Here is a 26,803-nt window from a genome sequence, read left to right as displayed (position 1 = left end):
GCGGGTACTCACCGTAGCCACCAAACAAGAAGCGGGTACTCACCGTGGCCACCAAACAGAAGCGGGTACTCACTGTGGCCACCAAACAGAAGCGGGTACTCACCGTAGCCACCAAACAAGAAGCGGGTACTCACCGTGGCCACCATACAGAAACGGGTACTCACCGTAGCCACCAAACAAGAAGCGGATACTCACCGTAGCCACCAAACAAGAAGCGGGTACTCACCGTGGCCACCAAACAAGAAGCGGGTACTCACCGTGGCCACCAAACAAGAAGCGGGTACTCACCGTGGACATCAAACAGAAGCGGATAGTTCTTGTCGGCGTCGGAGGCACGAACCCGGTAGATGAGCTCTCCGACCTCCGTGTCGGATGGCAGCCTCAGGGCCGACATTTTGTCCGCCTCGTAGAACTGCGGGACGGTAGCGTCGGCCGGCGGCACCATGATGGCAGCCGCCGCCAACGCCACCGTCGCCGCCGCCAGCGCTGCCACCCACCCTCGCCGCCACCTCCGTAAGGGCGTGGGCGGCGGCGGGGGCGGGCGGCGGGGCGGTCGTCGTGTCATCAAGTGGGTGTGGGCGGGGCTGGTTTGGGGCTGGCCTCACGCCCGCCTGCGGCACCTGGTGTCACAAATGTTCATAAATTTACTTATAAAAGTCACTGACGCTCACAGAAAGCCTCTTGGAGAAGTCACTTAAACAACGGAATTACTTCAAATTCCTTTGAATACGTTTATAAAGTTACTTGGAACACTCCGGCAGAAGCAGAATAGTTTTACTAATCCACTTAAGCAGGATCTCAATTCTTAAACCACATCCAATAAGTCAACCTTTTAATTCACTTATAAAAAGGTCTTTGAATATTACAAAAATATCAGCTATACTTATAAAAAATACAAGTTTTATATATCTAATATATTTCTAAATCTATTCACACACACACACATATATATATATATATCTTTAGCCACTCTGCTATCTCTCTTTCCTGTATACTTTCTATGTCCGTATATTTTGTTCGACCACTTGCTGGTGGATTCAGCTTATCCGGGTTCCGTATGTGTAGAGTAGCTCCCGTGTGGAGTGTTATAATATATCTGCTGATAATATAGAAGGGGTTAAAATAGCCGTCAAGACCAACTTTCCACAATACACAACTCTAAATTATACAAATCAGTTTTTATGTGTGTAAATCACGAAAATAAACACGTGATTAAAAATGTGACAGTGTCATACCACGGAGGAAAATTGAAACAGGAATTTCCTTAAGTACTTTCGTATATTAATACATCTTCAGAAGAGGTGAGGTACAATAACAAATGAATGGGAATTAGGTGGACACAAATATGAGCCTTCATATTAAATAGGCCTTCAATGCTGAAGGCCTATTGGCCCATACGATATATATGATATAATTCAGTATATATATAAATATATCTATGAATTTTTTTATGTTAACAATTTGCAAAACAGTTGACTAATAACTCCCACTCCATTTACTGTTAGGTGAACAGAGGCATCGGGTATAAAGTATCCCTACAGCAACGAATGATCTTCCCCAGTATTCAGTCCACAACTCACGGGTATACCTATTGCTAAGTGAACAGGAGCATCAGGTGAAAGGATATTAGCCCAAACGTATCCGTCCTGCTCGAGAATAGAACCCAGACTATTCGGTTAAGATTCGATAATAATAAATTAAACTTCGACAATAAAAAAAGTTTACAACTGATATAATTCGATTGGCCGGGCGGGAATTCGGATGTTCGCAATTACGGATACGCGGTCAGACGGTCGGATAAACGAGTAGTTGGTCGAACGAACAGACAAACAATCAGTCAGACAGCCTGAGAGTCAACAATTAGATGCATATTCAAATAACAGCCAAATGAAGTAAGGAAATTACTACCAGGTAATTTGAGGGTAATTACCGTGTAATTATGGACCATGTAATTATGGAATATCGACAGGAAGGATGACTGTCAAATAACTGACGTCATCCAGTTTGTTAACAATTCCAGATACATAAAGATCCTGTATGTCTCAATCTCTTCTGAGTGCCCGCTCCACTCTCTGATTGTTTGGATTGTTTCACAATATTACTCCAGAGGGACTTACCATGAGGTACTCAGTACTCAAGACATATTAAAGGAGAATAGCAAGGAAGTGAGTTTTGTGATGTCCCGATGTTGTCACTGAAACACCCGACTGAGTCCCTGCCTCGAATGCCGCAACCAAAAGGGGCCTCGTAGCCTGGTGGATAGCGCGCAGGACTCGTAATTCTGTGGCGCGGGTTCGATTCCCGCACGAGGCAGAAACAAATGGGCAAAGTTTCTTTTACCCTGAATGCCCCTGTTACCTAGCAGTAAATAGGTACCTGGGAGTTAAGTCAGCTGTCACGGGCTGCTTCCTGGGGGTGGAGGCCTGGTCGAGGACCGGGCCGCGGGGACACTAAAGCCCCGAAATCATCTCAAGATCTCTTAAACGACACGCAGCTGGGTTTAGCCCTGGCACTTTTTCTCCTACAAATCTTCTTCCTCTCACCCCCCCCTTATCTTCCTCTCACCCCCCCCTTATCTTCTTCTGTCCCCCCTTCAAGGCTCGCCCCACGGGCATCTTTTCCTGTATTTTCAGAGTCAGATTAAGAAGCGAGGACGATCTGAGAAGCACGGCGGGTAATTACCTCACCGATGCCAAAGAGTAACCCAATTAGTGCTGAAGAACAGGAAGGTCAGGTACGAGAATTCAGAACAACGAACCAATGGGTCACCCGAGCCTATGGAGGCAGCCATCTAAAGACGCGAGAGGAAGAAGGTAGACCAACGAACTCTCCTCCATTAAGGGAGCCGGTCGGCCGAGCGGACAGCACGCTGTACTTGTGATCCTGTTGTCCCGGGTTCGATCCCAAGCGCCGGCGAGAAACAATGGGCAGAGTTTCTTTCACCCTATGCCCCTGTTACCTAGCAGTAAAATAGGTACCTGGGTGTTAATCAGCTGTCACGGGCTGCTTCCTGGGGGTGGAGGCCTGGTCGAGGACCGGGCCGCGGGGATACTAAAAAAAGCCCCGAAATTATCTCAAGATAACCTCAAGATAACCTCCCCATATCAGAATTGGGTACGGAACGACCGGAACCACTACACCAAGGGAGAAACCAAAGTAGCCCAAGAAAAATGAGTAGTATTACAATTATGAACATAAATGAAGATGGAATTACAAATAAAGGGTTAGAGTTACAGGAAATGGTGAACAACCACGTATTATTGCAATAACGGAAACGAAATTAACAAGTGTCATAGAAAATGCAATCTTTCCAGAATATCAAGTAATAAGGAAAGATAAGGGAACAGAGGTGAAGGTGGTGTGCTACTACCACAACTACAGTGAAGCTTGGAGAAAGTGAAATTATCAGAGGAAACAGATCAACACAAATATGTACTAGGAAAAAATAAGTTGACCAAATCCCACACACTAGAAAGTGAAGGGACGTTACGGTCCGTCCTGGACCATTCTCAAGTCGAGTGATGTGTGGTAGTGGTGATTTACAACCCCACACTACACGATATAAGTACTTGAGAAGACTATGATACATGAAATGAGACTTACCTAAAAGTAATAGAAAAGCCAATCACAGTAGCAAGGGGAGGAGGGAGGGGGCCAGAGCTATTCCATCAGAATAGTCCCAGAAGTGAGAGGTATGAGATACGAGGATAGGCAACATGAATTGAACCTAATGTTGCTGGAAGAGGATGGAATAGTTAGGGAAAACATGATTATCAATTACAAAATTCTCCAGAGGAATTGTTAGCGTAGATAACACCAAATTATTTAGCACGGGTGGAACACGAACAATGGGGAAGGGAAGAAACTATCAGACAAAAGCACCAAACCACACACGAACAATGGGACATAGAGGAAAACTGAGAACCCAAATGAGCCACAGAAACATTGGAAAGAATTTGTTTAGTGTCAGACGAAGTTAACAAATGGAATGCACTAGGAACGATGTGGTGGAGGCAGACCTCAAACAAGTTTCAAATGTAGACACCAAACAGTTTCAAATGTTGACGTGACCGAGCCCAATAGGATCAGGCACCAGTACGCCAGTTGATTGGATGATGAGAAGCGGGACCAAAAAGCCGAATCTCAAATTCCGCAAGCACAGCTAGGTGAGTGCACACCCCCAATAACTAGTGAATACCAAATTTCAGATCCATCGCCTCAGTGAGTGTAACATTCCTGAGGCTCCGTGCCGTCCTTGTACCCACACATGCCCACATACGCCCACACACACACGTCCATGTACGTCAGAACACACACACACGTCCATGTACGTCAGAACACACACACATATCACACACATATAGGCGCGTATGAGATCATGTATGCACATACACACCCACCCACCCACCCACCCACCCACCCACACACACACACACACCCACCCACACACACACACACACACAGAGTGATTGACAAATGAAATGCACTAGGAAGTGATGTGGACTGACTCCATACACAGTTTCAAATGTAGATTTGATAGAGCCCAATAGGCTCAGGAACCTGTACACCTGTTGATTGACGGTTGAGAGGCGGGACCAATGAGCCAGAGCTCAACCCCCGCAAGCACAATTAGGTGAGAACAATTATGTGAGTACACAAACGCGCGCATACACTACCATGGTCGTTAGAACAGGCCAACACAAACACAGTACATGATTAATTCATTTACGGAAGAAATTACCGGGTAACACAACATATGTGGAACAAGAGCTAAGTCAACTCACGCATCAGGGGCGGTTGAGGGCCTCAGGGGTAACAACACAACAAACTAGGCATGACTGGGCGGATCTCATCGAAACCTTTAAAATACTGATTTTTTTATTTTCATTATTATTTTCTACCATCACGGATTGAAAAATCGGGGTTATTGGGATGAGTTGATGTGAAAGTGTGTGGGGGGTGTTTACTGGGGTTGCCTGGGAGCGGACACCCACACGCACCAACACCTCTCACACACACACTTAACCTCCTCCAACTAACCCCCCCCCCTTGCTACCAATCACTACCTCTAATAACTACCACCAACAGCAGCCACTAGTACCAGCACTGCTGCTAAACTACCACCACCATATCACTACAACTACTGGTACTATACTACCACCACCACCACCAGCACCACCACTACTACCATTGCCATCGCTGCCACAAGTCCCACTACCACCATTGCTGATACCACAATTACTACTGCCTTCATTACCATCAAAATCTCTCCGAAATTATATAGAACAAAAATTTAAGTTAATATTTCTAACACGACGCTGGCCCACTGATGTTGCTGATGTAGTTTCTAACACGACGCTGATGTTGTCCGGGTCTGATGTGGTCTTGGCTCATTCTTTAAGATCCCGTCCTCAGTGCAAATACCTTACCATGAGAATCCACCCGCCCCCCCCCCCCCTCAAACCACCTGGATAATTATCTAGATATTTGTGATGGTCTAAAAACATATACGGGTCCAGTTATTGTCTACATGTAAACTAACAAGTGAACTTTGTCCTGAAGAGAGGCTATTATCAAGTTATAACTTTATTGTATTATAAATAGTTGGTTTAATATATAAAAAGTATATACTGAAAAAGTTTTCTTTTGAAGAATTTGGCTTTCTGTAAAGGGAATTCTCGGATACACTCAAATTGTTTTCGAATTACATATTGCCCATTATCGCCAAGATAATAAATTACCGTAATAAAATAAGCTTAACTAAACCTCAACGTAACCTAACCATGGATTGCGAGTAGATAACACTAATCATCAAGTCATTCTCAATCAATTCTCGTGAGCAGATGTCCACCCTGAAGAGAGGTTATATTAATACTCCGTTTTCTAGTTGAGAGCTACATGCCTGCCTTGCATACTAGAGCACCCATCGGACGGCTGGTCTTAACTACTCTGAAGAAACCGTTGTCCACATTCCTGCAGCCTTTCCCGATTATTGTTGTTGTTGTTGTTAAAGATTCGATACCTGGAACAAAGTTCCAAGCAGCACGGGCTATGGTGAGCCCGTAGATTCTCTAAATTCTTTCCCGATATTTGCCAGGTTAGTATATACTGAAGTGTTTCTAGCCACACGGTCTACCGCTGAAATGGTCTACGATCACACACACATTGTATACATGCATGTGTATGCGTAAGTTCGCAATTTAATTACATTTCTTACCTTATACAATGTAAGAACACATTCACAACGTCGCTAGCCTTAAACCGGAAAAGGCGAAGTGTGCAATTGAGATTATAATATGTATACCACACTATTAATAGAGTTTCAAGTATCGCTGTACTTAATGTAGTAACATGTATCATTGAGCTAATATATTGGCTATGTAAGATTATATTACATATATAATATATATATATATATGTATATATATATATATATATATATATATATATATATATATATTATATATATATATATATATATATGTATATATACATATATATATATATATATATATATATATATATATATATATATATATATATATATATATATATATATATATATATATATATATATATAACAGCAATTTAGACCCAACACAAGTAACATCAGGTTCACAGAACCATTTAAGTTCCAACGTCAGGCAACGACGGGTCCGCAGGAAAGCAAATTTGAGCCAGCGTGGGAACACGTTAGAACGAGAAGATCAAATGGGATTCAATCTGCTCCAACGTTGGTAAGCAGCTGTAAACTGGGTTTCGACGACAGGTTCACAAAAATCAGTGGAAGTTCATTGTCGGGTAACAGCAGGGTTCCAAAATTTTGGGAGCAATTGAGTTCCAAACTCTGCAAATTATTAACAACTTTCCAACTTAAAAATAAACAAGTAAATTACCGGGTTCTTAACGCCAAAACAGATGTCAAGAACGCGTCATTGTAATTTTAATCCATTTCCAGCTTTCAACAATATCACAATTCAACCGACCCCTCAGACATACACGAAAATAAACTAAAAACGCGTACAAGAAATCTGGATCCAAACTCCAGGTCTCGCTAACTCCAGATTAAATATCATGCAAGAACGGCTCGTGAATTACAAACATGAACTTTAACAACATATTTATATGAAGAGGAAAATTTATAACCAAAAATCATAAACAACATTATTACGAGTCCCAGAAGATATCAACATTTCTTTTCTCCAACATAAACATGAAACAATTTTTTTTTTCGTGGCCCACACACTAGGCACGAGAGAGAGAGAGAGAGAGAGAGAGAGAGAGAGAGAGAGAGAGAGAGAGAGAGAGAGAGAGAGAGAGAGAGAGAGAGAGAGAGAGAGAGAGAGAGAGAGAGAGGAGAGAGACAGAGAGAGACAGAGAGAGACAGAGAGAGACAGAGAGAGACAGAGAGAGACAGAGAGAGACAGAGAGAGACAGAGAGAGACAGAGAGACAGAGAGAAGAGAGAAGAGAGAAGAGAGAGAGAGAGAGAGAGAGAGAGAGAGAGAGAGAGAGAGAGAGAGAGAGAGAGAGAGAGAGAGAGAGAGAGAGAGAGAGAGAGAGACCATTAACTTAAGACTTGTCTCTTTATAAATTAACAAAAATTCATATGAAAAAGACAATATCATTGTGTTAGTGTATAGTGTAACTACGAACATTCCTGAGTTAATACAACAATATGTGTCACTGAGTCAATATGTATCCCACACTATTATAATTTCAAGTGTCGCTGTACTCGATGTAGTAACACGTATCATTGAACTAATATAATTGGTATGTAATCGTATCTTCATGATCAAATAATTTTACATATACCAGCAATAATGTAATTAGTATCCCTGTAATTACGTGTCCCCATTTACCAATGTAAAAAAACCATTTTACAAGTAAATTAAGGACGGGAGAGATTATCAAACACAGTTCTTGATCAAACTAGTATAACAAAGTATTAAGTAAAGCACATCAAGGATAACCACAACGCAACAAACCCCATTGTTCTGTATATATAAACTGAGAGTTTACTTTAGTCCTAGGCAAAATACAGGGCTAGCGTGTACTTGCCGAGTGGTCAGTATAAGCTATTGTGGTGGCCCTAATAACCCTCCAGAGGTTGATAACCACCATGGGGCTGTTGATAACCACCATGGGGCTGTTGATAACCACCATGTGGCTGTTGATAACCACCATGGGACTATTCAGAGACGGGTCCTGGCCGTCACGAGGGTCCTGTATGAAACAATACTACGTCAGCTTAGTTTACATTCTCAAGAATACCGAAGGGTTGATTAAAGTGTATATAGGGATGAAAGAATATGACAACGGGAGGTTATAGAGTTAATATATCAACCCAATTTGGAATAGATTTAGAACAAAATAGGATAACGCAAGTTCGGGAAAATGGTCGCTGATCTGTGGAGCCAAATTACATTACCAAACTGACTCACTGGACAGTTTCAAGTACAGACTGGATAGGTTCATGAGGAGTGGTTGGATAAGTCCAATGGGTGTTCCCCAGGGTGTTGTGGGTGTCCCCTAGGGTGCTGTGGGTGTCCCCCAGGGTGCTGTGGGTGTCCCCTAGGGTGTTGTGGGTGTCCCCAAGTGGTGCTGTGGGTGTCCCACAGGGTGCTGTGGGTGTCCCCCAGGGTGCTGTGGGTGTCCCCTAGGGTGCTGTGGGTGTTCCCCAGGGTGCTGTGGGTGTCCCCCAGGGTGCTGTGGGTGTCCCCTTGGGTGCTGTGGGTGTCCCCCCATGGTTCTGTGGGTGTACCCCCCCCCCCTACAACCACCCGCCACTCCCACCTCCGCTGCCTGGAACAGGGGACGGGATAGCTACCCTTAGCCGACCAACAACATGGCCCCTCTAGGTATCCATCCGTCCACCCCTCTATCAGATCGCCCTCCAGTCTATCAGGTCGCCTCTGAGTCTATTATTCACTTCCCCACCCCCCTCAGTCTATCAGGCAGCTACTGAGTCTGTTAGGCAGTCCCTCCTCAGTCTATCAGACATCCTCAGCTTATTCGTCCAAATCTCAGCTTATTCGTCCATACCTCAGTCTATCCGTTCGTGTATACCTCAATACGTACACGCTGGGCGAGGGGAAAGTACACTTTGAGTGTAGTTGATGTTGCTGGCAATTCAAATGAGCTGTGTGTTCTTATCTTTCTGATTAAGTAAAACGTGATAACAATACATATATACGAATAATAGCAGGCTCATTTGCATGTGTAAAACGGGGCTCATTTGCAAGTGTCAAATAGCATGTTTCATTTGCATGCATAAAATGGCTTATTTACAGGTGTAAAAAAGGCTCATTTACATGTGTAAAACAGGCTCATTTGCACGTGTAAAGAAGGCTCATTTGCACGTGTAAATAGGGCTCATTTGCATATATATTGCATAATAAGCAATTAAAATGTGGCCCTTTGCATAGGATATTTTTTTTAACATGGAACGAAAAAATAGGTGATTTATATGTTTTGTAATGACTGGAGCAGCGGAGGTTAAAGCTTAGCGATGAATACCAAGCGTCCCGGACTGAACCAAGCGACAAGTCCTCAGTATTTAAGCATATATAAAGGTCCTGGGACCAGATTCACGAAAGCACTTACGCAAGTACTTACGAACGAGTACATCTTTCCTCAATCTTTGACGGCTTTGGTTTCATTTATTAAACAGTTTACGAGCATGAAAACTTCCCATTCAACTGTTGTTATTGTTATAAAGAGCCTCCTTGTGTTTCGGAGCTCATTAACTGTTTAATAATTGGAAACAAAGCCGCCAAAGATTGAGAAAAGATGTACAGGTTCATAAGTGGTTGCGTAAGTGTTTTCGTGAATCTGGCCCCTGGAACGCAGTTTCCACCATAGCCTGTGCTGCTTGGAACTTTTTGTTCCATGTAGCTAATCTTAAACAACAACAAACGCATTTCCATATGATGCAAGAAGTGTACTCTTAGTATATATATAAATACTGAAAAGTATATATGAGAGGATACTCTAGTGAACAAAAACCAGGACTAAAAGTATTCGTATTGCTTGGTCAGTAAGCAACTGCGGTTATCTTGAGGTTATCTTGAGATGATTTCGGGGCTTTAGTGTCCCCGCGGCCCGGTCCTCGACCAGGCCTCCACCCCCAGGAAGCAGCCCGTGACAGCTGACTAACACCCAGGTACCTATTTTACTGCTAGGTAACAGGGGCATAGGGTGAAAGAAACTCTGCCCATTGTTTCTCGCCGGCGCCCGGGATCGAACCCGGGACCACAGGATCACAAGTCCAGCGTGCTGTCCGCTCGGCCGACCGGCTCCGACCGGCGGTGGCCTAAGTAACTCTCCAAAAGCTGATAGATCTTAAACCCAATACCCATATTGTTATAATTACGTTTAACAACCAAAGATTCCGCATTTAACACACGGACGAGACAGAGACGGTTGGGCACGTTTCCTTTTCCCTGATGCCTTTTGTGCACCTAATATGCTGATAAGTACCAGAGTCAGAAACCTCTTGTAGATTGTATCCTCGGAAAGGTCATTAGTAGTTGACCTTTGGGGGACCTCGATAAGCATAATGAGATTACCCGCCCGGACTTTGGGACTCGTCGGGGAGCCGGTCGGCCGAGCGGACAGCACGCCGGACTTGTGATCCTGTGGTCCTGGGTTCGATCCCATGCGCCGGCGAGAAACAATGGGCAGAGTTTCTTTCACCCTATGCCCCTGTTACCTAGCAGTAAAATAGGTACCTGGGTGTTAGTCAGCTGTCACGGGCTGCTTCCTGGGGGTGGAGGCCTGGTCGAGGACCGGGCCGCGGGGACACTAAAAGCCCCGAAATCATCTCAAGATAACCTCAAGATAACGAGATAACCTCGTTCTGTATCCACGATCTGACATTACATCCTTGCTGTCCAAGCTTTCTCACACACCCTTTACACTTTATCCAAAATCTGCGATTATTAACAACTTTCCAAGTTAAAAATAAACAAAACTCTTTAGGAATGCTCTTCTTTTGAAGAGCATTCTTTATCTCTTTAATTACTCTTTAGGATTATAACTTATTTTTAAGTTTTGGAATGGTAGTTAATGCATAACGACGCTTTAGTTAACACAAGCTGCATATTTCTGTTGCAGGTATTACAATGGATTTTTGTAATGATTTCATTTTGCAAATGATTTTTTCCTGTATGTAACGATAGATAATAAATTTCCAGTGCCTCAATAAATCACTCATCGATACACATTCCACAAATATCAGATGATCACTGTCATCCACGTCTCCAGTTGTTTATCCCTCACGTAATCCACCGAGCGTATATATATAACGCATCCGGCTCACACACATCCACTCCCGCTGGCTAAATGAAGGAGAAAAATGAAAAACGCGAGATGGGTAGAGTCGCGAGATCTCACCAACGAGGTCTTAACCTCACGGGAGTTAGCGAGTGACTGAGGGTCCTCGTCAGCTTGGGGGTGGGCGGAGCGAGCCGTCACACCTCACGTATATGGAATATTTCAATAATTGTCAAGCCTTTGGAACAAATTTTATAGCATTCCGAATATAGGGAGGAGTATTGACGGTATCTTATGCGAGAATTCTCTATAGAAATACAAATTATGTATGTTAATTGATTCACAAATCGAAATGATCCGTTTAAAGCTCCGTTTTCTTTAGTGGACAATGGTGACTTGGCCTTGCCATGAGTGACTTGAAGATACCAGAGATAATATCTTAATTACAAGCCAAGGAAGGCCTTTACGACGCTCTGCGGTGCACTCAAACCAGAAAAATATTTGTTACATAATTTTTGTTTTCAGATAAGCCATCAGCATATTTTTAGACAAAATTGCCTTTGCGATAAGAAAACGATATCTAACTAAAAAGTTCAGGTCAATTATTTTTCGATGACTTACTTAGATAAAATAACATTTCAATGGAAGTAATTATATAATTAGGTAAAAAGTTATATTATAAATACATTATATAGAGTTTTCAGAGACAAATTAATATTTCATAAAAATTGTTACTAAAGAATATATATTAGATGTTTATAACTCGGTAACAGGAAACAATTATTTCATAAGAGTAATATAAACTACTTAATTTGTATTCTCTTGAAATATATTTTTATCAACAAAATTCTGGCTAAAACGAGTATGTTGTCACGCAATATATAAACCAAGAAGTGTACCTCAGTTTTTCGGTGTATATAAACTTGGTTTTTCTTAAGTATTAGTCTGTTTAGAACTAAAGTATTGCTGGTTTTTCAGTGATCTGTTGTGGCGATGGGAATAGCCCGCCAGAGTTTCAAAAGTCCAAGGCCCAACACTAAACTTGCAGGTTAGTCAATAATCAATTCTGGGGGTCTTATTAACTTTCCAGATGTTGATAGGCCCGAAGTTCTACACCAAACAAATCTTTAATACCATACTGAACTTAGAATCAATTCATACATTGTATTAAATTATCCTTAATATTATACTCAAAAGGAGTATTATTCCCATTCATAATAAAGTTTTGGACTTGAAAATCATCGAAGCACCACAAATACGCACCCCCCCTCCACACACACACACACACACACACACACACACACACACACACACACACACACACACACACACACACACTGACCTAAAGACATACAAATCTTATCAAACAATCAACTAGGCCAAAAAAGATAAGATAATTGAAGAGATAATGTGTGATAATCTTCGGATGGGTCCTAAGTGGACACAGCTGAACCAATTACCACGCCCCATCCCCGGTAATTACTAAAACTCCAGTCAGGGCAATTAAAAGCAACAGGCTAACCACCGATGATTGTTGTTACATTAAAACTTCCACGATGTCTGAACTCTTCCCCTCACTGCAGCGCTACCATTATTAATATCACTAACGTAACTATACCATTACTAACGCTACTTCAACTACTACTATTGCGACTGAGACCATCACTAACACAACCATACTAAAACTATTCCTACCACCATCATTCCCACCACAGATGGTATTAACGCTGCTACTCCCACTACCAACACTGGTCGTATAACTACAACCATGATACATCTATCACCTCAGCCATAACTAATGGTATAATCTTATTATACAGTTGGCGGAGTGGTTACTTTACTTGCCTAGCAAAACACGGGGGAACCCTAGTTCGACTCCTGCTAAGAAAGAAGTTTACAAATTATGCTCAAGCTGGTTTCCAGAGAATGATCAGGAATACTATAAATAGTAGACTAACATGAATATCAGTAGTAAAAATACTAATGAATATCAGGAATATCAGAACTAATAATAGAAAGAAGAGTAATAATATTAGTAGTAGAGGGAAAGGGATCTGAGAATTTAGTAAAAGTATAATCTGTTGTATAAGTATTAATATAAAAATTAGTAGATGTGGAAATAGTATTATTATCAGAATTAATAGTATTACTAGTAGTAGAAATAGCATTATTAGTCGTATTAATAGTGTTAGAAGTACACGAAGCATTACGAGAAGTAGTCACAGTAGCATTAATAGCAAGAGTAGCAATAATAAGAGTAAGAACAGTAAGAGCAGCATTATTAGTATTAACTAATACTAATAACATTATTAGTATTACCAGCAGTGTTAGTGCAATTAGCAGCATTTGCAACAGTAGTACAATGTGTAGTAGACAGTAATTTCGGAACTAAACAGCTGCCGAGAGAGAGAGAGAGAGAGAGAGAGAGAGAGAGAGAGAGAGAGAGAGAGAGAGAGAGAGAGAGAGAGAGAGAGAGAGAGAGAGAGAGAGAGAGAGAGAGAGAGAGAGAGAGAGAGAGAGAGAGAGAGAGAGAGAGAGAGAGAGCGCTCTCTCTCTCTCTCGCGCAAAGTTAGTGAACTGTGGCAAGCGGCGACCGTAGAGTTAATTGACCTTTATGATCGTCTCAACATTTTATACCAGTGTTTCTCTCGCCGTGTACGTGTGGGTGTGTGTGTGAGTATACACCTGCCGTGTACGTGCGCACGCGTGCGCGTGTGTGTATATATACGAGCCGTGTATGTGTGTGTGTGTGTGCGCGCGCGTGTATACTTACCAAAATGCGCTTGCAGGAACAACCTGGTGCTCCTTAGTTCCCGCCTTTCGATCTATAATTACTCTAATGGATTGATTAGATTGACTTAGTTATTCCTGTTTAAACACTTCAAAATGTGTATCTAGATATCTTCATCTAACTCATTCACTCACTCGATTCATTTGAACATAAATTATATGTCTAATTGGTAAATTCTCGTTAGTTCATATCGTTATCGTGTTCCCGCTCCTCCTTCTTTACTTCCCCTGTGTGGTGAGGCTCAGTTCATTCTAACTTTTCAGTATTTTCTCGTTATGTTTTCGGGTAGGGGGTTCCACGCAAGCTGCATGCTCATGACTTGGTCTCACGTATGTTGTACGTGATATCAAACACAAATACTAAGTAAATATGAAAGTACGCTACAGAAAAAAGTGAAATTAATGTAGAAAAAGTACCATGGTGAGTGAGGGAGTGGAATGGGGTGGATGGAGTGGGGAGTTGGGGAAAGTGTAGCCCCGAGAGGTGAGGACAGGGTCGACCCCCACAGGGAGTCTTTACATATCATTACTGAAATCGCCGCCCCGGGAACCCCACAGACCCAGCCACAGCAACACACACCTCATATTTACACGCCAAAAATGTTTTCTATCTGTTCAACAGGACGAAAAAACAGGGATAGTTAACATTTCGGGGTCACACACACACACACACACACACACACACACACACACACACACACACACACACACACACACACACACACACACACACACACACACACACACACATACACACACACACAGGTAAGAGTTCAATATAGACCAAGTATACAGGTAACAAAGAGTTTAAGGTCAACGAATCAAAAATATGCCAAGAATTCAACGGATACCAAATGGTCTTTATAAAAAAAACTGGAACAAGTACCTGAGCTGAGAGTGTTGACTGTTAATGTTGTACTGGAGCTGAGAGTGTTGACTGTTAATGTTGTACTGGAGCTGAGAGAGTGTTGACCAGAATGCACTAAACTGGAGTGGCGCAGCATAACTTGTCAGATAGTAAATATACTTTGAATATTTCATTAAGACTGCGACGGCGTTGGTTTCAGCATCGGGCATGAATATCGGCCCAGGGAGAGGAGGGAGGGGATGGGAGAGGAGGGGGAGAGGAACCAGGAGATGGAAGGGGAAAGGAAAAGGAATGATTATAGTGAGAGGCGAATTTCTGTAAAGCTAACCTAATGATCCTGTGACAGGATGCCTAAGATGTGAAGAAATATTTGAATAAATTGTAAAGTAACTCAGGATATTGTCAAAATTTTGTATAAAATCTCTATTGTTTAATAAAACTGAAAAAGAAATTCCAAATATTAAAACTGGTGTATAGCAAATCTGTAGGAAGAGTTTGTACCTTGAAAACAAAATATAACTTGGAATATACCACATATGTTCTTATTAATATGCCAAATATTGGCTATGAGCAATAAATCATATATATGCATTGTCTTGTGCGAGAGCGGGTTGAGAAAAGAAGAGTGGGTAGCCTGAAAATTCCTTGACTACCAGAAAGTCTTCGATATGGACACGCAGGTCGTTCTTGTATTCAAACGTAACTTCATTGTCACAATATTTGATAAGAGTAGACGAAACATTGTCTAAGGTCGAGATGTAAGGTCGGAAAGGCATAGCAAGTGGAACGTGAAGAACTGTTATACTTCACTCTGATGACTGTAGATGGAACAGTACTAACGTGGACAAAACATTCAGTAGTGATTGTTAAAAGTGAAGGCGGTCTATTGGCACGTCCGAGGCAGCTCCTGTTGCCCCATACTAGGCGGCTCCTATTTCTATTCACCCAAACTCATTCATACATAAGACAAACCTACGCTTGAAACAGTCAAGTGATCCTAGGTCTATTGTGTTACTCGAACATATGTTTCATTAATCTACAACCCAGTTTCCTAACCAGTATTTACCCAGGTCATTCCTAAATCTAAACGTATCCAATTTATATTCATTATTTTGTGTTATATTCAACACCTTAATAACATCTCCCTTGGCATAGTCTTTCATCCACTTCAGTAATGTCATCATTACTCTTCATTACTCTTGATGTTTCAGGAGAATGTAAATTAAGCTTTCTAATCTCTTAATAAGAGGAGTGTTGCTAATTCCTGGGCTTAACTTTCCCATTTTTCTCTCTACGAGTTTAACTGAATTTCAATCCATTCTATAGAATTGTGACCCAAACTGAACAACATTGTCTAATTTTGGCCTAGCAAGAGTACGAAAAACTTAGCGAGTAACTTTATCTTATTGCTAATGCTTCCAGATATGAATTCCATAATCCTATTTGCTACAGTCAATAGAGTTAGTATAATAGTATAACATTTGTTACCTTAAAATTAAAACAATTTCCAATCTCAACTTATTTCAACCACCAACCCACTCTTACTCCTCACCTTCCCCCTCTTAAATCACACCCCTTCTCCCTTCCACTACTCATGACCGTCAGTAGAGGTCAGGGTGAGTGACCCACATACACTGGTTGACCTATTTATCCCTTGCATCTCACTGGCTGAGCGAGCGGGCAACGTGTGTGTGTGTGTGTGTGTGTGTGTGTGTGTGTGTGTGTGTGTGTGTGTGTGTGTGTGTGTGGTTCCCAAGGTCAGACACCGTCACCTTGGGAATACAGCGGTACACAGACCGTCACAAAACTCTAACACACCTTCTGTACCACCCTTCAGACCATCTGTATACGTCAAACATGAATTTAAGTCAGAAAAACTCATCTTTACGTTCACTATGATATATTTACGGCACTTATACTCACGCCTTATTGTTTGAGGTTATTAGACAACTCCTTGAATATACATAGGTCTAATAGGAAACAGTTTCGTCGTCAGATATAGCAGGTCTAGTAAATACCCATAATTTCTAGCTTGAGTGGCTGTAGGTAACTGGTGTTACAGCCATATAAAACTGGTGTTAACCGGTTTTATATGGCTGTAACTGTAGCTAACCGGTATTACATACAGCTTATAAATTACTCCTATACCAGCAAAACATTGGTGTATAGCATATAGCATAGCATAAGTATGATAAGACAAATTGGAGAACATATTGGTATCACAAATACCAATACAATTACTAATAATTCTACTACAGTTACAACAACCATTACATCTACTACTACCACAACTACTACTTAACAAAAGTATTGACAGTTCAGCGGACTGTCGCCCTTCGACCACTGTTTTGTGAGTGTGTGATGCCGGTATTGTCCTCCGGGATGATGAGATAATCTGGAGGAAGGTTTGACGGGAGAAGATGGCAGAGGATTAAACCGTATGAGAAAGATTACACTGGGGGAGGATACACTGGGGGAGGATACACTGGGGGAGGATTCAAAACTCGAGCAGAAAGTGAGAAGCGATTATGGGTTCCCTGCTGTTGGCTTTTGTGTGTGTGTGTGTGTGTGTGTGTGTGTGTGTGTGTGTGTGTGTGTGTGTGTGTGTGTGTGTGTGTGTGTGTGTGTGTGTGTGTGTGTGTGTGTGTGTTTGTGTGTAGGAGGCAGCCATCTTTCGAGGCAGACTTGGTAAGTCACAATCAGCTCATATGGACAGAAAACACACACACACACACACACATACACATAAATTGGTTAGAAAGGCGGGATCCAAGAGCTAATAGCTCGATTCTGCAGATATAAATAGTAAATACACACACTAGTTGTTATTGAGCCGTGGTTGCCCTGAGGAACGGGTCATAACAAGATTGCCGCCCAACCCAGGGACAATTGTATAAGTATCCCCCAAACTTAATCACGTTTTCTTTCATTCGTTAAAGTTCTTGATTACGCTGACGGACCGTTCTTGTCCAAGGGGCGACCGACCTTATGAACGCAGTCGTGAATTTTAATACGCTATGTAATTAAAATAAATACTTCCTCATATATAAGTTTATTATATAAAATTTGGTGTATATTTTAACCTAGGTTAGGTAATGTGTTAATTCAGCCCGTCCTCTCGAGCGTTCACGTCACTAAACTGATGTACTAAATTACCCAACCAAGCCTAACCGTGGACCCACAAATAGAAAACGGAAAATAAGGTTAATTTTACGAGCCGGTATGATTTTAAGTGCATCAGTTTTAGGGCGTTAGGGGGGATTTATAAGTTTATGTGTGATGTACAGTGTAACCCGCTTCTCGGTGAACATAAACTGAGAGTTTACTTTAATTCTGGAATATGTTCAGGACTCGAGTCAGTGAACTATTGTGGTGGATTTAATCATCCTGCAGACTCCGGAGGGTCTGGAGTTCAGAGGATGAGTGGCCTTAAGACCAATACCAACGCAATGTTCGAGAAAAGTTCGAACGTCATCTTTTATGAGTCTTGTGTAAAATGTTTTTGATTCATAGAGACCGGGAGAGGAGTTATTTGGACATTGTTGATGACGGGTGATGTTAATGATAACGGGTGATGTTAATGATGACGGGTGATGTTAATGATGACGGGTGATGTTAATGATGACGGGTGATGTTAATGATGACGGGTGATGTTAATGATGACGGGTGATGTTAATGATGACGGGTGATGTTAATGATGACGGGTGATGTTAATGATGACGGGTGATGTTAATGATGACGGGCGATGTTAATGATGACGAGTTGTGTTAATGATAACGGGTTATGTTAATGATGAAGGGTTGTGTTTATCAGCCCGTTATCAACAAAGGCAAAATGTTTGATAATCCAGCCGCCAAACACCTTGTTTATGAATAAAAATCTCTATACATACGACTCACCACTGATGACGTTCGAAAATTTCTTGAACATGTCTTCGCTGTCAACCTCTGTTCGGATCACAGCTCTGAACGCTTCACCCAGTTACCTAAAATACAAATAATTGCCAGCAAACCCTACATACCTAACCTAATTATACATGGAACTGTTATATATAGTATAAATTTATAACTGAAAAATTTGTTTATTTTTAATACACAATACGTTAAAATGCTGAATGCATTTTTCTTAAGTTGTGAACGACAGATCTTGTAGAGGAAGAGACTCAAATTTCCCTCAAGGAAATCCTGACAGTGTTCGCAAAATCCCGAATATACCGCCGGGACAAATTCTCCGAGTCACAGTGGAATCGAGAATCGATATTAACATATTTCCCACCAAGGATTCGATGCTAAAAATACGACCATGCGCTATGAAGTATGAATTCCTGGCGTCGTTGTTCCTCTTCAATCTGCTTGCATACTTACCTGCTACCAGACCTTGAACTCATTCCAGCAGTTCTCAAGCACTGCTAAGTGAGAGTCATTACACGCTGGTATCTCACTAGGACACCTGTGCTGTACAGAGGCCTTCTTGAGGTTATCTTGAGATGATTTCGGGGCTTTAGTGTCCCCGCGGCCCGGTCCTCGACCAGGCCTCCACCCCCAAGAAGCAGCCCGTGACAGCTGACTAACACCCAGGTACCTATTTTACTGCTAGGTAACAGGGACATTCAGGGTGAAAGAAACTTTGCCCAATGTTTCTCGCCGGCGCCTGGGATCGAACCCAGGACCACAGGATCACAAGTACAGCGTGCTGTCCGCTCGGCCGACCGGCCTTCACCTGAATTCAACAGGTTCTGGACCAGTGGTAATGATTCTCTCTCTCAGGAGGATCCAAGCTTCCGAACATCTTTAATATACAGAAATAACTCACAGTAACGTGACTGAAAACAGCCCAACCCACATATCTGACCTGAATTAATGACATGATAAGGGTTCAGGACGGACTGAAGTGTCTTCGCATTTATTTCATATATCATGACATTCTGGGATATATATTCTTTCAAATTATATATTTTTTGGGGTCTATAGATTATAACTACCTTTCTGCAAGCCTCGACCAAGGGTTGACATTGGTGAGTCTATTATGAGTCTCCAGGAGTAATGTTTTTCTGGGTACTCGTTACTACCAAACGTGCACACACACGCACGCACGCACGCACGAACACACACACGCACGCACGCACGAACACACACACACTTGACTATGCTGAACCACAACCTTGAGCTAGAAGTGGGCTCCAAGACCTAAATACCACTCATCCCTCCAATATAATATTCTCGCACACACACACACACACACACACACACACACACACACACACACACACACACACACACACACACACACACACACACACACATACATATATACACACTCACACATCAAATTTAACATCAGTTAAAAAATGGACTGCATTAGGGCGTGATGTGGTCGAGCCAGACTCTATACACAGTTTTAAATATAGATACGATAAGAGCCCAATAAGCTCCGGACACCAGTTGATTGACAGTTGACAGGTGGGACCAAAGAGCCTAAGCTCAACCCCCCCCCCCCCCGCAAGCACAACTAGGCAAGTACGTTAGCAAAACACTTGAACTCGGTTGATGTGCTGAAGAGCGATTTTCCTGCTACAAGTTTACCCAAGTACACTAATTTAACGGTTAGTAATTTTAGCATCAAACATCAAACCCTCTCTTGATTTGTTTCACTGTTGGGAGGGACTTAACTTATTGTACAAGGATAGGTTAATTAGCTATGATTGGTTACGTTCAGATACATGAGGTTAAGTTAGGTTAGGTTAGGTAGCTCAAAATCTTTAGTACTGTACAAAACAGTTCATTTGTACTGAATTATTTATATGTATGAAAAAAGTCAAACTTAAAATCATAAATGTTTTTGTCACATAATTTAAAACTCAGAAAAATAATATATTCTTTCTAAAAAAAATCCTAAACTACTTAAATTTAAAATTTAATAAATTTATAAAACCTGATAAGACCCCCCCCCCTCTTCAGTGTGTGTGTGTGTGTACTCACCTATATGTACTCACCTATATGTGCTTGCAGGATCGAGCATTGACTCTTGGATCCCGCCCTTCTAGCTATCGGTTGTTTACAGCAATGACTCCTGTCCCATTTCCCTATCATACCTAGTTTTAAAAGTATGAATAGTATTTGCTTCCACAACCTGTTCCCCAAGTGCATTCCATTTTTCTACTACTCTCACGCTAAAAGAAAACTTCCTAACATCTCTGTGACTCATCTGAGTTTCCAGTTTCCACCCATGTCCCCTCGTTCTGTTATTATTACGTGTGAACATTTGATCTATTTCCACTTTGTCAATTCCCCTGAGTATTTTATATGTCCCTATCATATCTCCTCTCTCCCTTCTTTTCTCTAGTGTCGTAAGGTTCAGTTCCTTCAGCCGCTCTTCATATCCCATCCCTCGTAGCTCTGGGACAAGCCTCGTCGCAAACCTCTGAACCTTCTCCAGTTTCTTTATGTGTTTCTTCAGGTGGGGGCTCCATGATGGCGCGGCATACTCTAAGACGGGTCTCACGTAGGCAGTGTAAAGCGCCTTAAAAGCTTCCTCATTTAGGTTTCTGAATGAAGTTCTAATTTTCGCCAGTGTAGAGTACGCTGCTGTCGTTATCCTATTTATATGTGCCTCAGGAGTTAGATTAGGTGTCACATCCACTCCCAGGTCTCTTTCTCGAATCGTTACAGGTAGGCTGTTCCCCTTCATTGTGTACTGTCCCTTTGGTCTCCTGTCACCTGATCCCATTTCCATAACTTTACATTTACTGGTGTTAAACTCCAGTAGCCATTTCTCTGACCATCTCTGCAGCCTGTTTAAGTCCTCTTGGAGGATCCTACAATCCTCGTCTGTCACAACTCTTCTCATTAATTTTGCGTCATCTGCAAACATCGACATGTATGATTCCACTCCTGTAAACATATCATTTACGTAAATTAGAAAGAGGATTGGTCCCAGCACCGATCCTTGAGGTACTCCACTTGTTACTGTCCGCCAGTCCGACTTTTCGCCCCTTACCATTACCCTCTGGCTCCTTCCTGTTAGGTAGTTCTTCACCCATACTAGGGCCTTTCCGCTTACTCCTGCCTGCCTCTCAAGTTTGTATAGCAGTCTCATGTGCGGTACCGTATCAAAGGCCTTTTGGCAGTCAAGAAATATGCAGTCTGCCCAGCCTTCTCTGTCCTGCCTTATCCTTGTTACTTTATCATAGAATTCTAAAAGGTTTGTTAGGCATGATTTCCCTGTCCAGAACCCATGTTGGTGCTTGTTTACAAACCCAATGCTCTCCAGGTGCTCAACAAGTCTTAGCCTAATTATTCTTTCAAGTATTTTGCAGGGGATGCTTGTCAGTGATACGGGTCTGTAGTTAAGTGCCTCCTCCCTATCCCCCTTTTTGAAAATCGGTACGACATTTGCCTCCTTCCAGCAACTGGGCAATTCTCCCGACATAAGTGACTCATTGAAGATCATTGCCAGAGGCACGCTGAGAGCCTGCGCTGCCTCTTTAAGTATCCACGGTGATACTTTGTCTGGTCCAACAGCTTTATTTGCATCCAGTGTTGTCAACTGTTTCATTACATCCTCTGCTGTCACCTCTATATCTGATAGTCTTTCATCTTGGGTAATCTCTTCTAACAATGGGAGCTGCTCAGGCTCGGTAGTGAACACTCCATGGAATTTTGCATTCAGTACCTCGCAGATTTCCTTGTCGCTTTCTGTATATGCCCCTTCTGTTTTCCTCAGTCTTGTCACTTGGTCATTTACCGACATCTTCCTTCTTATATGGCTATGTAGTAATTTTGGTTGCTTTTTCGCTTTGACTGCAATATCGTTCTCATAATTTCTTTCCGACACTCGTCTTATGTTAATGTAATCATTCCTAGCTCTGTTACATCTAATCCTGTTGTCCTCTGTCCTTTGCCTTCTGTACTTCCTCCACTCCCTCCTGCTTCTCACCTGTGTGTGTGTGTGTGTGTGTGTGTGTGTGTGTGTGTGTGTGTGTGTGTGTGTGTGTGTGTGTGTGTGTGTGTGTGTGTGTGTGTGTGTGTGTGTGTGTTTGCGCGCGCGAGATCATATATTTTACACAAGTTCCCCCTCATGACACGCCCCGCTTTGTTCAGCCCCTCCCGACCTAAGCTCATTTTCTATGACAATTAACCGTCGGGACGTATCCTAGACACACTGTGATTAATCACTACGTCAGGCCACTGAGGTCCAAGGTTACCACAGGTGTTATGTTATAATGAGGGGAGCGGGGCACTTGTTGATCCCTTCACAGTGCTCGGGGAAGTCCCCTCTCTGATGGCCCAATCGGCGATGCAATAATCTTGTTTCGTTTCTAAAACAAAACTCTGGTTTGGTGTTGGATTGAAGGCCTATCATCCTCTTGGGGGTTATTAAGGCCACCATGAAAGCTTATTAAACAAGCAGCAAGTATACTTTAGTTCTGAACATAGTTCAAGAATAAAGTACACTTTCAAAATATATATACACCGAAAAGCGAGGTACACCCCTCAGTGTATATATATCGATGTTAAAGTAAAGTCAGTGTGTATATATATATATATATATATATATATATATATATATATATATATATATATATATATATATATATATATATATATAGTGAGGCGGGATACATCCTTTAAAAAAAATAAATTTCATATATTTATGGCCTTACAACCACGAGGGATATTAAGGACACTTCCAACTTTATACCCCACCCTCAAAATATACTTTAATACTCAATAAATATCAAGGTTAAGGTATACCCAGTGTATATATTCTTGGGGTGTATACACTATATTATCCGGCGATTATACCGTTGTTACTCTGAGGGTTAAACACAGTATGTTATGACAGAGGCCCTGAGCTTGAGGGGAGGGGGGGGGGTGGTACTTGGATCGAATGGTGCCGGGAGGGGGGACTTAAAAGTAAGGGGGAAAGCCCGCTCATACAACCTCTCGTTAAGTCCTCAGTAATAATCGGTAGAACAAACACTTATAATTTAAATTTTGATATAAGAATAGTGTGTGTGTGTGTGTGTGTTTACCTAATTTCCTGCTAAATCTAGCGTCCTTTATTGGGCTCCGTTTTCTTTGGATATTGACAATCATATAATAATAATAATAATAATAATAATAATAATAATAATAATAATAATAATAATAATAATAATAATAATAATAAATATATTTACACGAAGGTACAATGAGTTTGTGAGATTACAGAATATTGGTATTTTTACATTGTTGCAAATCCACTAACACGCATGTTTCAGGCAGGTCTTACATCTAACATATCAGATAAGATGAAAAGGTACTTTGAAGCAAAATTTATATCTACATATAGCTACAATATAAATTGACAACGGTGATTACATTGGTGAAGATCTTATGTACTAATATTGGGGAAGTGGGTAGTACAAGATACAATGTGAGTTTGAAGCACAAGGTAGGAACTATGAGGATGAAATTAGGTACTTTTTGGTTTTACTTTTGAGTAAGGCATAGGTTGGACATTTTTTTAATTCATCAGAGAGTGAGGTCTATAGACTAGGTCGTTTTATTTGCATGGCGTGTTTGCACAGATTTAGTTTGACTTTGGGGATATCAAAGATATATTTATTTCTGTTGTGGGTTCTATTACAACTATCAAGGAAACGTTTCAGATCAAGATTAACATTTAAGAACAAGGTTGTGTACATGTAAATAGCACATTAGAATGTTGTTGAGTGAGTGTATGTTTAGCATGTTAAGGAACTTAAACCGAGCAGTCTCCGTGGCGTAGTGGTAAGGCGGTTGCAAAAAAACAAACAGTGGGGCTGTGTGTTTTCTGAAGACAGAGTTTGTTATAGTTCTGATAGCAGATTTTCATATTGGTGTCTGTCACTAAGATAGGAACGAATATAGTTCAGAGCAAGGCCTCGGATACCATAGTGTTGAACTTTAAGATGTAGTTACAGTTTCAAAGGCCTTTCTCAGGTAAATTAAGAGGCCAACTGGGAATTCATTTTTGTCAAGGACTGTATAGATTATATTAAGCAGAATAATAATGGCATCTCTGGTAATCTTGGTACATAATTGGAAACGGAAGCCAAACTGGCAGGGACTTAATATGGTGAGTTTTACAAGGTAGGAATAGAGCCGTTTGAAAATGATTTTTCCCCCAAAAAATTGAAAGTATAGCTAGATTTGATATTGGTCTGTAATTATTTATGTCAGCTGTCTCGCCTCCTTAATGAACTGGCGTTACTATTGCTTTTTTAAGTATATCTGGAAAAGTATGACACTAGAGATTTGTTGAATAGCAGGGCTATGGGTTGTGCAAGAGCAGGGGCAGCACTCTTATATACTATAGATGGTATTTCACTAATGTTCCCAGCTTTGGTTTTAAGTGATTGAATTATGGCTATAATTTCTGTCTGGCTGACTGGTAAAAGGAGTAGAGAGTTAGGATAGCTGCCGGTGAGATATGTAGTAACCTGTGTCTGGGTCTCTGGGATTTTTTCTGGCAAGCTTAGCACCAATTGATGAAAAGAAGCTATTATATTAAGTCACCGTTTCTAAGCAAGTGTGTAACCATCCCTGGAAAGTTATATCTGATTGTTGTGTGTGATTGTTGTGTGACCCTACGATTTCAGAGATGGCTTTCTATGTGCTTTTCATATTTTCTTTTGCTTCTTTAAATCTATTCTTATAAAAGGAAAGTTTGGCTGTTCGTATTATATTGATAAGCATTGATGAGCATTTCTTAACTTTTTCTTTTGTAACTAGGCCAATCCTATGTTTTTTTCATATTCATGGTTCTTGTTAATTGATTTACGTATGAAACTTGTGAGCCAGGGGTTGTTTAATTTTAATGTAATATGCAATGGTGTCAAACCAATTACATTTCAATCGTATCTTTATTTATACCTACGTATGGTATAGGACTCAACCTCCTCCTCTCAAGTATTTTATTTTCTTGCAACTCTTTGTCAAGATAAATGTGTCCTTATATTTATGTGACTCATCTGAATATCTGTTTTCCCACCCATGATCTCTCATTCATTCTGTTGGACTCGACAAGTATTTCCTTCTCTTTCACTACTAATTGTGACACTAGCTCTCCACATATGTCAGTTGCTTAATTTAGAAATTGTACTTGTGGTCGATCTCGAACTCATTGTTGATGTGACGACTTATACTGAATTTTGTAACTAGGTCATCAAGATTGTAACTTGCTTAGCTAAATGAACTGTGGGGTTCAGTCCCTGAGCCCATTATGTGCCTCTGTAACCCTTTCCACTACCGCCCACAAGATGGGTATGGGGTGCATAATAAATGAACTAAACTAACTTTCACTACAGATCCCAAGATCACAAACGACACAATCATGTCTTTCCTTTTCTGTCTCTTATCTAATGGTGCAAGATCACTTTCTCTCAGGTTTTCCTAGTACTTAAATTCTCCCAGTTATGGAAGTAAATATGTACCTGTGAGTTAGGGAACTGTTGTGGGTTGCATCCGGAAGAGGGTCATCACACGGCCTAATTGGACCTGGATAAACCTAAGAGGCTTCATATTCAGCCCGTTCTCGCCAGCGTTTCCGGGTAACAGCTTCTGGATGCGATGCAATTTATATGTTGCCAATCTGCTTAACTTCCAACTCTTGTATATTAATTTCTTGGTAATCTACAGTTACTCCTGTTCTCTTCTGCCGTTGTCGGTGCCTCTTCTAAGTCCCCTTGTTTTTATTCTTTTAGCCTTAGTTTAGTGTTAATTTCCTTTGGTAGACAACCCCATGTTTCTGAGGGATGGAATGCAGGTGATGAGTCACAATAACGTGGCTGAAGTATGTTGACAATCCACACACTAGAAGGTGAAGGGACGACGACGTTTCGGTC

General features: G+C 41.4%; 1 protein-coding gene across 3 annotated transcripts in view; it reads right to left on the bottom strand.

The window, feature by feature from the left end:
- The window catches only part of LOC123771692 (cadherin-86C), a 129,566-nt gene that overhangs the window by 69,120 nt on the left and 33,643 nt on the right, over window positions 1-26,803 (bottom strand). For 2 of the 3 annotated variants that reach the window (XM_069313353.1, XM_069313355.1), the window contains exon 3: window positions 289-620. In XM_069313353.1, the coding sequence (XP_069169454.1) occupies window positions 289-565 (277 nt within the window). In that variant the 5' untranslated portion in view covers window positions 566-620. Of the gene's footprint in view, window positions 1-288; window positions 1,090-26,803 lie in introns of those variants that run through there. The other variant, XM_069313354.1, reaches the window with a different exon arrangement.

This window comes from Procambarus clarkii, chromosome 75 (assembly GCF_040958095.1).
Source record: "Procambarus clarkii isolate CNS0578487 chromosome 75, FALCON_Pclarkii_2.0, whole genome shotgun sequence".
NCBI classification, from domain to species: Eukaryota; Metazoa; Arthropoda; class Malacostraca; order Decapoda; family Cambaridae; genus Procambarus; species Procambarus clarkii.
This window is presented reverse-complemented; position numbering and strand designations above follow the sequence as displayed.